General features: G+C 54.8%; 1 protein-coding gene across 11 annotated transcripts in view; it reads right to left on the bottom strand.

Annotated features, from left to right (window-relative positions):
• VPS8 (VPS8 subunit of CORVET complex) overlaps window positions 1-16,088 on the bottom strand; it is a 191,689-nt gene that overhangs the window by 70,864 nt on the left and 104,737 nt on the right. For all 11 annotated transcript variants that reach the window (XM_078154678.1, XM_078154687.1, XM_078154685.1 and 8 more), the window contains exons 30-36: window positions 15,823-15,942; window positions 15,194-15,250; window positions 13,566-13,648; window positions 12,557-12,641; window positions 11,680-11,778; window positions 3,814-3,903; window positions 2,269-2,315 (exon numbers count right to left, since the gene is read on the bottom strand). In XM_078154678.1, the coding sequence (XP_078010804.1) occupies window positions 2,269-2,315; window positions 3,814-3,903; window positions 11,680-11,778; window positions 12,557-12,641; window positions 13,566-13,648; window positions 15,194-15,250; window positions 15,823-15,942 (581 nt within the window). The remainder of the gene's footprint in view (window positions 1-2,268; window positions 2,316-3,813; window positions 3,904-11,679; window positions 11,779-12,556; window positions 12,642-13,565; window positions 13,649-15,193; window positions 15,251-15,822; window positions 15,943-16,088) is intronic.

Below are 16,088 nucleotides of genomic sequence, written 5' to 3'. Positions count from 1 at the left end.
TTGTGTGTGCAATGCATGAATGCATGGAAGGGGACTGATGTAATGGATTTCCCAGCTAGAAGAGAAGACAGCTTTCCCTTCGGTTAAAAGCAAGGCTCTGTTTCCAAAGCCAGACGTTCCATCTTCTCTAGTCGCTTTCCCAACAAACCCAGGGAGCCCAGATGCAAAGACTCAGCAGGGCCAATGTAGAATCACTCTCCAGAAGCTCTATCTGCCTCTCCTGTCAAATCCCTCATGTTTCCTGCATTGTTTGCTGATTCTGATAAAGCACCACCCCCCATGATCCTTTTTCCAAAGGAAATCACCGCCTCCTGCCTCAAAGGCCGCAGCTCCAGGACCCAGGAGGGGAAGGAGGGAGGGATGTGGTGGTGCTCCCCTCCTTGGCACAGCCCTCTCCCCAGCCCTTCATATCCAAGAGCTACACAAAGGACTTGGGCATCTGTTTGCAAATCCAGGAAGAGCTGAGCATGACTCTAGGGGGCTCCTGAGGAGAGTAGACTGGGCTGGGGGCTGAGGGGGGGAGGTCCTGCTTTGGGGAGCAGCCGTCCCAAGCCACAGAGTTGGCAGAGGAGGTGAAGCCTTGCAAGAAATTTGCTTCTGGAGGCTTAGCTTCTAAACACCCAATCCTTTTGTGTGCAGACGCTCCCCTAGCCTTTGTAGGCCAATTAATTCGCCAGCTCAATTATTTGCATTAAGCAGGATAATTCTGGTAACTTCGATGTGGCCCCAGAGAGAGTGGCAGGAGAGTCACTCTGAGGCTTAGATTTCCTCACCAGTGTTACTTGAGGAACATTAAGAAAACAAACTCTAAAAGCCTGACCACAAAAAGTGGTCGGTGGCCACTGAGTCAAACCCTGTCTGTGAGCAGAAGATGCAGAGGCACAGGGATTCTGGCCCCCAACCCTCTCCCCCGCCCCCCTGAGGCCTGGTCCCTAAGCCCATGACCAGGAAAAGCCGGTAGAGTTCTGAGAGAAGCTGTGGGGGGAGAGGGGAAGGGACCAAGACAAGATTCTGTTATGGCAGAGGAAGCTCAGGGCAAGTGTCCCATGCTTCCCAGCTGGCTTCCTGCACAAGGTGGATCTAGGCTAAAGGGAGGCCCAAGCAGAGATGCTGAGGCCTGAGGGAGATGAAGGGGGTACAAGGAACAAGGCCAGTGACTGACAGGCTGTGAGGAGGGAGGATGCTGCTCAAGAAGAGGAAGGAATAAGGCCAGAAGAGGAGGAGGCTAGGGAGGGAGGTGATCAGGATGAAGGAAAGGGAGGATGTAGGGACGGCAGGGCTCTTCTAAGTACCATTCTTTGAGGATACAACCTGAAGGGACCTGATGGTGGGGGAGAAAAGGAGGCGAGTGGAGACTGCCCACGAAGGCTGGCTTAAACAGAGCCCAAGCCAAGGCACAGAACTGGGGGGCGCCGGAGCAGAGGCACTGGGGGCCCTGACGAGGGCACCTTCAAGGAAACAGGGACCCGGTCACACCTGGTGGAGAATAAGGTGGGGCCTTATCTAAGTTGCATGTTTAAAATGGCAGTAAAAGCAAAGCAAGCCTGGGACCATGGGCCTTTCCTGCTCTGAGTCACGAGCTGCTCCGGCCCATCTATAGGACACTAATGAGGTCTGACCAGCAGGCTAGATGGGAGATGCTCACTGGCAACCCACCTCAGACCACTGCGCCCTACGGGACATTCTGATTTTTAAGGTCACTTTCCAATTCAGGCAACTTCCAGCAACTCTCAGATCGAATAGAGGAGACAAGCCGGTGCTGCCTGGGGTCCAATTCCACCCCTGCTCCTCCATCCAGACTATTTAAAAATCAGCCTTAGCAGAAGAGGCGAGAGAAGGCAGTCTAAATCATGTCTGTGATACAGTCATGTATGGTGAGTCCAAACGCATGAACTCTGTGCCCATTCTGACATGGGATGCTTCTGACAGTGCTGGCCTAGGACCTGAGGAGGGTTCTGGGTTTGAATCTTGCCTCTTACCACCCCCACCTGGGTGACTGACCACGGGCAGAGCTCATCCCTCTGAGGCCAGGGGGTGGGGAGGGCCACAGGAGCTCCTGTAGGGGAGCACTTCCTAAACCAGGTAACTGTGGCCAGCAGCAGGGTGGCAACCCTGCTGAGGGAGGCCTTTGCAGTGGGACACGACATGTGGTGACTTGCCAGGTGCAGCCAGGTTCCCCCCGGAACGGCAGAGACAAAACCCTCTCTGCTGATCTGCCCGAGCCGGAAGTGGCCCTATCAGCGTAGACTGAGGGAGCAACACACATACCTCGGGTCAAGCAGGCTCCTCAGAAACTGGAAAAGCAGAAATGGATTCTGGGAGGGAAACAAACAAAAAACCCAGAACGAGCATTAAAACCAGGGACGTGATCAGGCAGGCAGCCAGCAAAAACTCAGAGAGTGCTCCACCACGAAGCTGGCCCTGTGAGGCAGGCCTGTTAGGTGCCGGCGCTGACGAGCTCACCTCCACCCCTGCAGAGACCGAGCTGCCGGAAGCTCTTGGGGATCCGGCCCTGTCCCCTGAGCTCCCAGGCAGCTTAGAAAGAAAACACAGTAAGGCATCACTTCCTCACTTCCTGCTGTGGTGAATCCTGCTTGGCCAGATCAGAGAAGGCTGGTGCCCAGTGCCCAGTAGGGCCCAATGGATTCATCTCCGCTCAGGCACCAGCAGCATCGCCCCATCTTGCTGGGCCAAGAGGTGCATGACTGTATTACAGCAGGACTGATGGGGGGGTGCAGTCAGTGCCCCTGAAGGGAGTAAAGCTAAGCCAAAGGCCCTGCTCAGTGACTGAAGGCAGACCCCTCCCCATGGCTGGGGACTGGTCCTAGGTTACCACAATCAGCACATGACTGCCAGGGCCCTAGGAAGGCCCGGCAGAAAGCCTTTTGGCTGGTTTGCTGGTTTTCTCTTGGACACAGGCAAAGGCCCCCCAGAAGGCCTCAGGGAGAGGGTTCCTGCCCAAGTGTTAACCTGTCCCTAGTGGGTGGCACTGAGCTGTCTTATCAGACAGAATTGGGGGTCTGGCTGTTGCCTGCTGTCCTGGTGGAAGGCAGCTTGGAGGGTTCTGGGGGCACCAGGGCCCAGAATGGGCATGAAGGGGTGTGGGGACAGGCTTGGCAAGTTCCCTCAGGGTGGCTGTGGGGGGGAAAACTTCTGGGCTGATGGAGGGCAGGCCTACTCTGCTGAGATCACAGCCCTTCAGAGGCACTACTCCAAGGGCAACATCCCATGTTCACATCCAGCCCCATGAAGAAAGGAGAGCTGGAGATGTCAACAGAAGTACACGGGACACAGTGCAGGAATCTGCAGGCCTTCTCAGACAGACAAATGGCTTTCCTCTGAGGACCACAAAGCACCTGGGCACCAGCATGACCTCGGTCGAAGGAGCCCAGGAACTGAAAAAGAGTCAATTCCCTAAAAATGAGAGGGTCAGACTAGATCAGGGGCTCCTAACCTTAGGCCAGAGACCCGTCCCCCAAGAGGTTTGTGGATAAATTTCTGGGGGTCTAGGAGTTTGGATGGGGAAAAAATGGCATCTTGATTTTTACTAATTTCTAACTGGAACTGAGTGTGAGATGAGGTCCCTAAATTTGCCCCAGACCCTGCCCAAGGGGGCCACCCTGTAGAAAGGCTAAGAGCCCTTGGACAAGCTAGCTGTCATGTACTTGACTGCCCTGCCCCAAAAGACACACCTTCCTTCAGCAGCTGGTGTTCAAGGTGAGGTCTGAGGAAGCCCAGAAATCACAACCGCCACGAGGCTTCGATCTGCCCAGGGCCCCCTCCCTCTCCCTCTCAGGGAGGTACCATACTTACCTGGAGTTTGTGAATGATGGCCTCAACCTGCCCAGAGAAGTGGGTGGCCACCAGCTCTGCTGCCTTGCAGGGATTCAGAGCCACAAGCTCCTGGAGAAAGACAGAAAACGCTCAGTGTCACCTGAAGTTTTACAGCTGAAAAATCCTTCACAAGCCAGAGGTCTGAGCCCATCCTGTAGCCAGGGGTGAGCTGCGCAGAGGACGGCCAGAGACCCCCAGGCATGCCGACCTGGGCAGGAGACCCAGAAGGCAGCAGAGGAAGCCAGGGAAGCTGAGAGGTCCAGGGAGGGGCTCAAGCTTCGACTTCTCTGAGAACAGCTGAAACCTGAGCAGAAGCAAGAAAACTGGTTGTCCTCCCCCCGGTGTAGCTCATGGGATCCCAGGGTCACAGACTGGAAGCAAAACAATCCTGAGGGTTCACCTCACACCCAACCAGTTGGGAGAGGTGAAGAAAGATGGGGTAGATAACACTGGAAGGGCTGAAAACAGGCACACTAATGCATTGTTAGTGGACCTGTGATCTGGGCCAACCATTTTGGAAAATAACAAGGCATCTACCATGTCTGCAAAGTGGGCCTCAGGATTAAGGCTGGCCAAGAAGGTCACACCCAACAGCCACAAAGAACAGCAAACAAAGTCCGCAGCAGTGGACTGTTACTCTACAGTATGAAAAAGGGATTATGATGAACACAGAGGCATATGGGAAATGAACGGATGCAGGGCAAGGAAAGCAAAGAATCCACTGCCTGCCCCAGCACAACTGACACGCCGCGCTGTGAACGTGAGGGTGACGAGGCACGAGCCACCCTTCTCTCCTGCAGAGGATGCAGGCTTCGGAGAGGAGGCGGTCACTGCTGTCCAGGAGACGAGGGACAGATTGGGAAAGGCAGGTCATGTCAAAACCGATGACTTCAACAACATTTGTCTGTAAAGATTTTGAGCCAGAAGGGACCTTCAAGGTCACTGGGTGCAGCCCCCTCATCTTACAGATGCACAAACTGAGATGCGGGGAGGTGAGTGACTTGGCCAAGGTCACACAGGTGAGTGGTAGAAGCGGGAGCAGACAGAAAATGAAGGAAACAGAAACAAGACAAAAGGAAAGGCAGCTCAATTACATTAATTCATTCAACAAACCCTTCCTGAGCACAACAGAGGTAACTACTCCAAGGTCCCTGCTGTAAAGGAGATCATTTCGGGAGACCTTCCTGGAGGAGGCAGCCCTGGGACAAGGGAAGGCTGACCCTACCAGGCGTAGGTAGAACCAGGACAGAAAGGAGATGAGGCCTGGTCAACAGGATGTTCTATGGGCCTGGAGACAGCTGTCGAGAGGCCACGGCTCCTGTGACGTGGCCATGACACAAAGCAGGGGTGGACAGTGCTGAAGGCTTAGGAATCCCTTTGGAGATGAGCGGGGTAAGCATTAGGGTCTTCGAGGGTGCTAAGGGACCTATCCGTGTTCAGCTGCCACATAAAGGGCTCTGGGTTGGAATAAACAAATCTCCACTCACTAGGCCAAGGGGCCAGGTCTTGTCCTTTAGAACTGACTAGGAACCAAGGCACAGTCGCTGAGCCAACCGCGACAGGGCCCTGCTGGTTGGCAGAAGCTCGGCACTTCTGGAGAAAAAGGCCAGGGAACCAGGGCCTCTCCAAGGTCAGGATGAGTCAATGGTGAACATTTCTGAGCAAGAGCCAAGGAAGCACAGGGTGCAGATCCAGGGGGAGGGGGCAGCCTTGTCCTCGGCCCTCTGGGCCACAGCTGAGGAAGAACTCATTGGTCAAGAAAGCCGGGCACACAAAGACCATAGGAAGGAATGGGGAGAAAAGGGCACTGGGAGGGCCACAGAAGGGCCGAGAAGAGACCTTCGACCCGCTTTCCTCGGCACCAGCTTGTTCTAGTGAAGATCGTGGTGAGGACCCGGCTTTGCCAACGTGGGATGGATGACGTGGAGGAGCAGGAGGCTCGCCCGCCACAACAGCAGCAGATCCCTGACTGGGATGTCCTGTGCAGGCCCAGGTGGACTGGACACCACATCAGACACCTTCCATCCCCACTGGTTTTTGGCACTTTGGAGGCAGGAAAGCACGGTGTGCTTGAAAACTGGTACATGGTCCACTTAGACCAAAGTACTAGATGTGGGAAAGGGAAGAGGAGGAGCCGGCATGAAGATACAGGCTGTGGCTAGGGACAGTAAAACCACGGCAGGTTTCTAAGGAGGAGGGGAACATAATTAAAGCTACTTTTAGGGATAGCAGTCAGGCAACAGGGGGCTGGGAAGGATGCAGGAGAAGAGAGATGGGGGGGCAGGGAAAGCGGAGGAGCAGCCAGGCGCTGGACGTGACAGGCACTGTGGGCTGGGGGAGCGAAAGGAGACAGGGAGAGGCAGAGATGAAGTCACGACTTCAAGCCTGGGAGACGACGTACCCCAGGGATGCCCCTGGGAAAGCAGGGCCAGCGCTAAGAAGGAAGGGTGGGGTCTCTGCTGCAGAACCGGGAGTCACCCCAGAAGACATGGTTAGTGAAGCCATGGGAGTGAAGAAAGAGTGAGGAAGGAGCAGGAGGGCAGGGCCAAGAAGTCAAGGAGGATGAAGCTTGAGAAAAGGCCACTAGACGGGGTGACCAAGAGGATGTCATCAGTGACTTTTGGGAGAGAGAGAGAGAGATGCTGGATCGCCAGGGAACGAGCAGATGGCAGAAAGCAGAGGCAGCAAGCTCAGGTGTCCTTGAGCAACACGGTAATTAGCAGCAGATGGGGGAAGGAGGACACACGGAGGGCATTCCTGCGCCATGGGACGGGGTCTGAGCACGCTTCAGACAAAGGCAGAGCTGCTAGCAGACTAGAGCCCCTCAGAGAACATGGCAGACACTCGTGTGTTGGGAGGGTGACTGGCGGAGCAGACAAGCAGGGATTTTGGGGAGGAAAAAAGGAGGCATAAGTCTCAAAGGGCAGGAAGGGCCCTTCCCTTTGTCCACCTGGATGAAACGAGAAGCTGGCTGAAGACACTCAGCTGCCTTGAAGATGGCAAAGAGGAGCAATGCGGTTGGATGCTGTGGTCCTGCCTGAATGATGGGGAGGCGTTTCTTATGGGCTCACTGGGTCCTGGGTGCCATATGCAGGAGGCGAGGTTGAGGGCCCGGGGATGGTGGGGTACAGCTAGTGGAGCTGCTCTGAGGACACCAGGGCGGGTACGGCAGGAGCGGAAGGACAGAGGATCAGATGAGCCAGCCTGGGGTGGGAAGCGTGGACTGGGCGGCCAGTGTCAGGTGGGGAGACAAGACCCAGGACCAAGGGGTGACGGCCCGGGAGGTCAGAGAAGGGGGCGCCGAGGAGAAGATCAGGATAACAGGGCTCGTTATCATCAAATACTTTTGTACAGCTGAAGGTTTGCTGTCTTTTCAACAGCCCCGGGAGGAAGGCAGTGCAAGGATTATCGTCATTTCAGAGACTGGGAAACCAAGGCGTGGAGAGCCGTGACCGCCTGACTCTAAGCCTGGGGCAGGATTTGTACTCGGCCCGCCTGATTCCAAATCCAGCGCTCTACCTACGAGGCCACACTCCCTCTCCTTCTGATGGGCTCAATTCTGAGGGACTGCAGCTGCCTCGGTGGGTACAAGACGTGAGGAGGGGAGGACAACACCTGGGGCTTGGGAGCCGAGTCCAGGACATCAGAAAGGCTCCCAGCATGGACACGTGACAAGGACGGCAGGAGATCGGCCCCGGCTGGTGCTCAGGCCCCTGCAGAAGGCAGAGGGTCCATGCTGACAACGGCTGGATGACGGGGGCTTTGTGACAGCTTCCATTCGGAGGCAGTGAAGCAGCCCTTTGGACAAAGCGCTGGCCTTACTGGGCATCAAGAGTATCTGATTCAAATCCTGCCTCAGACACTAGTGTGACCTTGGGCAAATCATTTAGCCTCTCTCAGACCCAGTTTCTTCATCTGTAAAATGGGGATAATACTAGACCATCCCTCCCTGGGCTGTCACGAGGGCCAAATAAAATTTTAAATATCACGATATAAATAAATGCTAGTGATTTAAGCGTGCTTGCTGTTAAGGGATTGTGGGAACAATGATCTGGAGGGGCAGGGGACCATGGAGTTGTGTGAACCCTCTTGCCTGACCTGTGAGCTGGGAGGATTGTCACCCAGAACCCTTCAGCGGCAGAGAGCTGTGGGAGAGGCAATCTCTGCCACCTGGGGACAGCTGGGTTTCAGCTGCGGTGACCAGCATTCATGGAAATGGGTGGGGCTCCGCGGGAGGCTCCAGGGACCCCAATGGAAGATGGCAGGAAGAGAGGCAGAGGCTGGGCAGGGGGTTTGGCAGGGGTGGGAGACAAGGCCTGGGGTGGAAACTGTGGCTAGCTGGGGTCAGCAAAGAAGGGACTGCGATGTAAGGGAGAAGGAAGCAGGGAGGAAGGTGCTAGACTGAACTCTGCTGCTCTAGAGCACGCAGGAATTCCCCGGGCTTCTGAATCCTAACTGGGCTGGCGCCGTCCAGGGGTAGCCTGGGAAACTGGCTTTTTGGGGGGCTGGACTTTGCAGAGAAGAAGAGTGACTGCTCACCTGGAAGTGGTTTGTTTGGCAGCAGAGCTGTCTGCTGGGGAGTCCTGCCTTTGAGGGCTGCACGAGCCTCTGCAAATACAGCTCCAGAAGTGCTGGCATTATGGGGTGCTAACCTGGCAGGCCGGTCTCCCTCCTCAGGGCTGAGCCCTGTGGGCTTTGTGAGAGCCTGCTTCATCTCCTCGCCCCCTCCTCAGAGGGCTCCAGGGAAGCCTCCACCGGCCCCTCCACGCAGTGGGGGGTCTCAGCTCTCTGTCCCCGAAAACCATCCGTCCTCAGCGGCTGCCTCATCTTCCACCCGGATGAGGATGGCTCAGACGGCCCATCTCTCCCTTCTCTCCCCACTTAGCTTTCCCGCTAACAACACGCACTAACAAGTAGAGGCCTCACTTCATCACCGTCCTCCTTGGCACCTTTTCCGTGTCTAATCAGCTTCACAATCTTCTGCCTGGGGCTGGCTCTGAGTCTCTGCAGTGGGGCCTGAATAAAAGAGGCTCTGCAGGGAGCTACGGTTGACTTTGGACAGACCCTTCCCAACCTGGCCCTGCCCCACCTTTTCAACTTCGTGTCCTGCTACTCTGCCAGAAGCCAGCCTCTTTTCCTCAGTCAGGCCCCTCCACATCCCCCCTCCACACTTTTACTCTTGCTGTTCCAGACGCCTGAAGCCTTGGGCAAATCCTGCTCATGTGACAGCCCGGGTTCAGTCCCATTTCTTTCATGAACCAGGCACAGCACACAGTAGGGAGTGCTAAACATGCCTGCTATGTGCAGAACACTAGGAGGAGTAGGCCTTTGGGTGGGAATGACTTTGTTTTCCTCTTTTTCCTTTCAGGGAGGTTAGTAGGAGGGAGAGACAACAAAAGCTGCTGACAAAATGATGGAACTCAATGGCAGACCAGACCCAGTGAACCGGGGCAGCTGACCGGCCTCCGTGGCCTCTCCGGACTTAGCAGCAAGGCCGCCATGCTGGCAGGAGGGCTGAGCTGACCTGGATGCTGCCCAGAGAACGAGGCTTTGGACTTAGCAGCAAGGCCGCCATGCTGGCAGGAGGGCTGAGCTGACCTGTGCTGGGTGTGGCTAAACAGTGTTTCTGGAATCCACCGGGGGAAGCCCAGGAAGCCGGGCCAGGGACCCCGACACTTCTTAGCCAAACCTCATCCCGTGCCCCGGCGACTACTCGCTCTGTGTACCCGCCTCACTTTTAGGACACGTATGCATCTAAAAATCCAGCCCCAACTTTGGGAAATGGGAACCTGATGTTTCAGATTGCCCTCGTGTGCGCACAGAACCCAGGCTGAATAAAGGGGTCTTACGCCTACTTCCCCTCCGCCACAAAGGCCTGGTATCACCCTCCTCGTGGCTTCTGCCCCCAGAGATCTCACAGCCACTGACCGTTCTTAAGGCCCTGGTAATTAATAAGGTCTTGGTTAAATAAGTCTGAGCAGCATCGAATGACATGGAAAAGCTTAAAGGTGAAAAAAAGTGCAGATTGAGGAGAAAACAAAATAGCCAGTTAGCAGAAATAACCGAGGTGCAGAAGAAGCAGTGTCTGCTTCTCCAGCACCAGCTTTTTGCTGAGGAATTAGTTTTCTCGGCGATTAATTCATCTCAAGTCACATTAGCCATAAAACAGAGGTCCCTCCTTCATTCCAGACACCGCAGCCCCCACTGCCAGTTTGCTAGCACAGATAGCGGGGCCTGTGGCTCACAGAGCAAGTCATCCCAAAGGAACCTGCAGCGCAGCAAAAAGGCTGCTGGATGCAAAGAGGGGGACTGGAGCGTGAACTCACTTAGTGATAAAAACAATCATATGGCTGGCTCACAACCCCTTTTCTCGGGAAAGCATCATAGCCCACAGGCTGACGCCCCACACTGGGGGTAGGAAGACTAGAATCAGATTCTACCCTTGAGCAAGGAACTCACTTAACCTGTCTGGGACTCTGTTTGCCAATCTGCATAACTGGGGTAATAGCAGCACCCATTCGCTAGGGCTATTGGGACAATCAGACGAGAAAACACTCATAAAGTGCTCTGCAAACCTTAAAGCCCCACCTAAGTATCATCAACATCGTCATCATCAATACTTGTAGAAACCCTGTGAGAGGGCGGTCAAAGAATTCTCGTGCCTATTTTATAGACGTAGAAAATGAGGCTAGTAAGAGGTAGGGACAGGACCTGAACCCAGACCTGGCTCTTCCTATGGGCCACTTCTCGTCTGGAGGGACCAGGGCCTTGTTGGGTCTCTGTGGCCAGAGCTCCAGTGGCTCTTCCTGTCCTAAAGAAGTATGCTTTCTTTTCTCTCCATGCTGGCCCCTAGCTCAGAGAGGACAAGTGAAAGTGGGGCAGCTGCTTGCCTCCCCCCACCAATGCATCCCCCAAGAGGCTGCTCACACGTCTGTCTGACCTTTGGTCTCAGACGGTCTCTGGGCCCTTGCTCGGATGTGACACTCTTCTGAAGCATTGGGGCTGACTCGTCCCCAGGGACAGCCCTCCTGCTCCGAAGGAAGACTGGACAGTTCTCTTCAAATATGTCCCCTGAGGACGTCCTCATCCCTGGCCCCAACTGCCCCAAGAGCATAAGGAGCTGAGGAGAGCCTTACTCCTGAAGACAGGCCTCATCTGACATCTTTGCTGAGGAAGGTAAGGATGGTGCACCACGGAGCAAGGCTCTGGAGACTTCCGAGGCACCTGAGCTTCTGAGCCCTCAACAACTGACTGCAAGACTTCTTACCACCTGTCAGTGGCAATCAGCTTTCTGGTTTTTGGGGTCCCAGTGAAGGTCAGGAAGCTTCTCAGACCCCCCCCCCATCTCCCAGGAAGATGCTGCTCGAAGGGAGCTCCCTCAACTGAAAAAACACTTGGTAGTCAAGTTCCTGTGTGCCTGGGCCAGGGAAGGGGACACTAGGAAAAACCCAAATTTGTGACTCCTCTTCTCAGCAAGGTCAGAGAAATGGCCCCATGGAAAAGAAACCCACCAAGTAGAGGAAGGCACATTGCCCTTTGGGTCAAGGCTTCATGAGCTGCCTGAGGGAGAGGTGGGGATGACTTCCATGTTTATTCACAAAGATGATCTGGAGGCCAACAGGGACCTGGGAAAGAAGTGTGTGGGTATCCAGGGTAGTGCACAGGGACAAATAATTCTGGCTTTGTAAAGGACATATGAGTGACCTGGAGAGCGTGCCAGCAAATGGAGAAGATGTGATAGAATGAAATTTGCCAAGATGAAGTGGAATGAGTGAAGACAAACACACACACAAAAAGCCCTGGGGGAGCGGGCTGCCGCTGACCCCAATTGCGGCCAGGCCTTACCTCAATGTGCAGCATGGCCTTCTGCCACACGGACTGCTTCTCCTCTGGGCTGTGCCCAGGAATGGACAGGATGTTATGAATGTAGTTAAACACCTCTTCCTGAAAGGGGCAGAAAGAACCTGGATGAGTTCTACGAAATACCTGCCAAAACTTAGGTCACGGCGTCCCCTTTGGTGACTTGTCTCTCCCCCTCTGCCGCCAAAGGATTTCTGTGAAGGGCAGATCTGATCACGACAGCCCCCAAATGCTGGCATCCCCGCTATCTCCAGGGTCAAAACTCGCTTTCACCACCTGGCCCCCTTCCTTCTTTTCTGGTATTACTGATTCCCTCCCCCCATGCTATAATCCAGCACTGCCTTTCTATCGCTTCCTCATCCACAAAGCTACATCTCTGACCTCCAGGCCTTTGCCCTGCCTGCTCACCATACCAGGGATGGAGCTCTGGAATGGCACACTTCCGGCCAGAGCAGTCAGAGGCCTGGAAGCCATGGAGAGAGGCTTTCAGCACAAGCCTGGGCACAGACAGCTCATGTGTCTGAGAGCCAAGCACCAGCCTCGGCTGGGAGAGCTGATCATCAGCAGGGCTGCAAACAATGAGGAAATGTCTGGGCCACAGAATATGCTGAGATCGTCTGCAGAGGGGCTGCAATCAGCGTTGGTGTAGGGAGCACCCTCATTCAGGAACTCTTGGCGCCCGAAGTATGGTGGGAGATGGTGTGACATGGGAAAGTTCGTTCCATGTTAGAGGAACAGCCCGAGGCCCCCAGGAGGTCCCGACAGCTGAATGACTGACTCTACCTGCCTGAGTGAGGAGGAGATATTGTCCAAGGAAATAAAGGCTTGGGAGAGAAGGACGCAGAAGCCCCTCTTTGCTCACCTCTCTCAGCGGGTCCCGGAGGTAGCAGTCAATAATCCTGTCATACTGGTGTTCTCGTTCATACATAAACTCACAAATCTGGTAGCTGACGACAAGAGAAGAGGCCAGTGGGTCCAGTGGCCAGAGGACACTGGCTGCATAGGGTGGGGCAAGGGACAAGGGACGGGACAGGCAGGGGGATTCCTTTGGTTAAATGCAGCAGTGGCTGTTATCAGAGAGCCCTGCTCAGTTCTACCCAAAGGGCAACACGTGGCCTCGGAATGGGGACCTGTGTGGGCAAAAGCAGCTGGGCAGGTCTCACGGAAAGTGAGGACAGGACCTCCATCCACTAATGGCACCCAGAGCCTTCCAGTGAGCCTCCTCTCAAAGGATCAAAGTTGGGGAGGGGAGGGGCAACATTTTACAAATGAGGCAGATACAAATGGCAGGTTAGAATGTCTGCCTTAGGGTCTGCTTTATTAGCAGCATGGTCCTTGGACAGAGTGCCAGCCTGGGAGTGTTCGAGAAGACCTGGGTGCAAGAGCTGTTTTTGACATAATGGCCAACACTGTGTTGAAGGAAACAAAGAGCTGTAACCTGGGTAGATTTCTCAGTCCCCCACGTGGGTCACTAAGATTATAAATATCAGCGAAGGGAGGTTCTGTACCAGGGGCCCCCAGTGCTGATGAAACCACAGGTCTGGACTCCTCCTTGCCAAAATTAAGTTGCAGTCACTCCTGAGAGTGATCATGGAATTTATGGTAAGTGCCAAGGAAACATCGGGCAGAGATTTTATTTAACACGGGCATAGAATTCATTCCACCCGGAGGCTATCTGACCTTTAGGCCCACGTGGATGTGCCGGGGGCCCTTGGCTCTAGCTATATTTGAGGCCAGGAACTTCGAGCTGCTCGGACATTTCTGAACAAAGGGGCTGCAGCTTTACACTTATTATAAAGAATCAGTGGGGCAGTAATAGAATGTGCTTCAAGCCGGGGACCAGGTGCTAACGTGGCCTTGGTGTGACTCACAACTCGGCTCTCTCTGCCATCCGGATGAGCCGGCTCTCCTCAAACTGCACAATCCCTCCAGCCTGGAGCAATTCGAGGAGGACCTGGAGACGTACAAAGAACAGTCAACACTTTCACTCTGATTTTTCTTCCTTCCCCCTTTGAAAGCTCTGAAGGGGGTAGAGGGCAGCCCATGGAGAAGACCATGAATCCAGGAAGGGCCATGGAAGGACAGAGTTATTCAGCTTCTGGCTTGCTTTTCCAGATACAAGGTAAAAGAGATCTCAGGCCCAAGACCATAATGTTGACAGAATATATCTCAGTTAAAAATTCAGAAACTGCAATGAGCCCCTCCTTTGGTTTTGTAAGGATAACTTGTGGAGAAGGCCCAGCTGGACAGATCTGCACACTTTGGGACGTGACCCTAGCTGCAAATTACCCTGGCCCAGCCAGCCCATGAGGCCAGCACTCCACTAGACTGGCTTTCCAGGGAACTAAAAATACCACTGGACACCATACTCTTCCAAAAGCAGATTTATTCCAAGTGTCCTCTGCCTTCTTGTGACCCAGCAAGCCCTGGGTGAGTGTGGACTCTGCTTTCTAAAAAGATGGGACGCAGAGACTCCACTGCAGTCCTTAGTATGAGAATTAAGAAGAGACTGAGAGTGAGTGCTGACCCACTGCCTAATGAAGGGCTGTCTTTAGACAGACCTCATCCACTACCACGGTCCTGCTGTTGAGCAAGTCACTCCTCGGGCCTGGGACACTGCCGTTGTGGGACGTGGCGCCATCCTCCGTGGCAGACACAAAGCCCTCTCCAAACAATCCTCTGAAGGCCTTTCCCTCTTGGATTAACCACGCAGCCCTACACTGGCTGGCTATGACACCCATGATGTGGGTGTGGGAGGCACGTCCCCTGGGAGCCGTCCAAGGATCTGGGTGCCAGTTCTGACCACCACTTCCTAGTTTTATGCCCTTGGGTCAGACAAGACGCCCTTGTAGTGCTCATATCTCTTCTTCCAGGCTAGCTTCACGTTTTCTGTTTGTCATTTCTTCCCGAGTTGCTTCCTCCCAAGTGCCTGAGCTCCCCACCCCTCCAGCCCCATGTCTCCCCAAGGAGGCTGCAAGGGAGCCTGAGGGGGCATGTGAAGAGGGGTAACTCTAGGTCTTGTGTGTCTCCCTAACCCCCAACCCATTGTTGGCTTCATGGGCCCTCACGAAAAATCTCCATTTAACATAAAAAGTTCTCCACTCGCTTCTTTGAAGTGAGACAAGCAGGTCTGCATTGGTGGTGGGAGACTCCATACTAGAAGCTCCCTACAATGAAGAAATCACAGATCTGGACCAAAAATTCAAAGGCAGAAAGCAGAGCCTGAGCCCTGCAGAGCTGACCATGAGAGGCCTGCCGAGCTCTGTCCTTCCAAAGGCCTGGGGATGTACAGACGGAGGGGGGGCTCTGACCTCCAAGCCTGCTGGACAAATGCTGCCGCCACCCTTTCCCCCATTTCTGACAGGTCACTGGAATGACCCAGGTCAACCTGAGCCCCTCGGCACCTCCCTTCCTCTCAGCTCCCTCAGCTAAAGCCAAGACTGCCTCTGGTTATCATCTTCCTTCTTGAGTTCAGTTAGGGAACATTCCGGAGTCCTACCTGCTGCCTCTCCGCGTGCCGAGAGTCGTCATCAGGGCTGCAGAGGAACTCGAGAACCTGGCCCAAAAGAAGACACCTTCACTGGAGCCCGCCCATAGCCCGTGATGCCACAGTGCTCGGAGGAGTCCGTAACCGGCTGCCGGTCCCCCTCCCCCCACCTCCTGCTGGCCTCTGCTCCGGGTACAGTACGTGCCCGCCTCTCCACTTCAAGCCCAAGAGGAGCAGGCCTGCTTCGTGCTGACAATGTCATCGGTATCTGAATCGCGCTTTCCCTGCAGTTTGGAAACATGCTGAAGTAGGACGAAGAGCAAGGGCTTCCTGAATCTGACGGGCAGGCGCAGGGCGCCTCGGAGATGCAGGGGCTGCCCAGGTCCCGCCTCTGACGTCGCTCCTCTTTCCCCATGTCTCCATCTCTGAAAAGCACCGGCCAGGACCGAGTCCCGCCAGGGAAAGCTCCTGTTCCCAGAAGCACCACTGCCAGCCCTAGCACTGATCTACACTGACCCTCCCACCACAACTCGCTTGTCCAGTCCCACGTCACATCAAGGAGCGTGGCCCGCGAGCAGCTCGGGAGGCTGACGAAGAAAGATGCCAGTGCCCCGCTGGCTCCAGCGGTCAGACTCACGCACCTGGTCAAACAGCGTCCTGTTCACAAAGAGCGTGTTGTCGGGCTTGGCGAGCTGTCGGGCAAGGAAGGTGAAGAGGCACCCGACTTGGGAAGGAGTGAAATCTGAATTTTCCACCATGACCTGATGAGTGAAAGGACCACATGTGTTCAATATGCCACCCGGCTCGACACAAATAACAAATTAGAAAGGGAAGGCTGCCTCATTGCTGGAGACCACCACAGTGGCAAGCAGAAAAAGGCTGCATCCGCTAAGTGCTACACATGTTT

Source organism: Phascolarctos cinereus, unplaced genomic scaffold (assembly GCF_003287225.1).
Source record: "Phascolarctos cinereus isolate Bilbo 61053 unplaced genomic scaffold, phaCin_HiC Scaffold_5;HRSCAF=322, whole genome shotgun sequence".
In the NCBI taxonomy this organism is placed as follows: domain Eukaryota; kingdom Metazoa; phylum Chordata; class Mammalia; order Diprotodontia; family Phascolarctidae; genus Phascolarctos; species Phascolarctos cinereus.
Note: the sequence above shows the minus strand (reverse complement) of the source record. Positions and strands in the feature narration are given on the sequence as shown.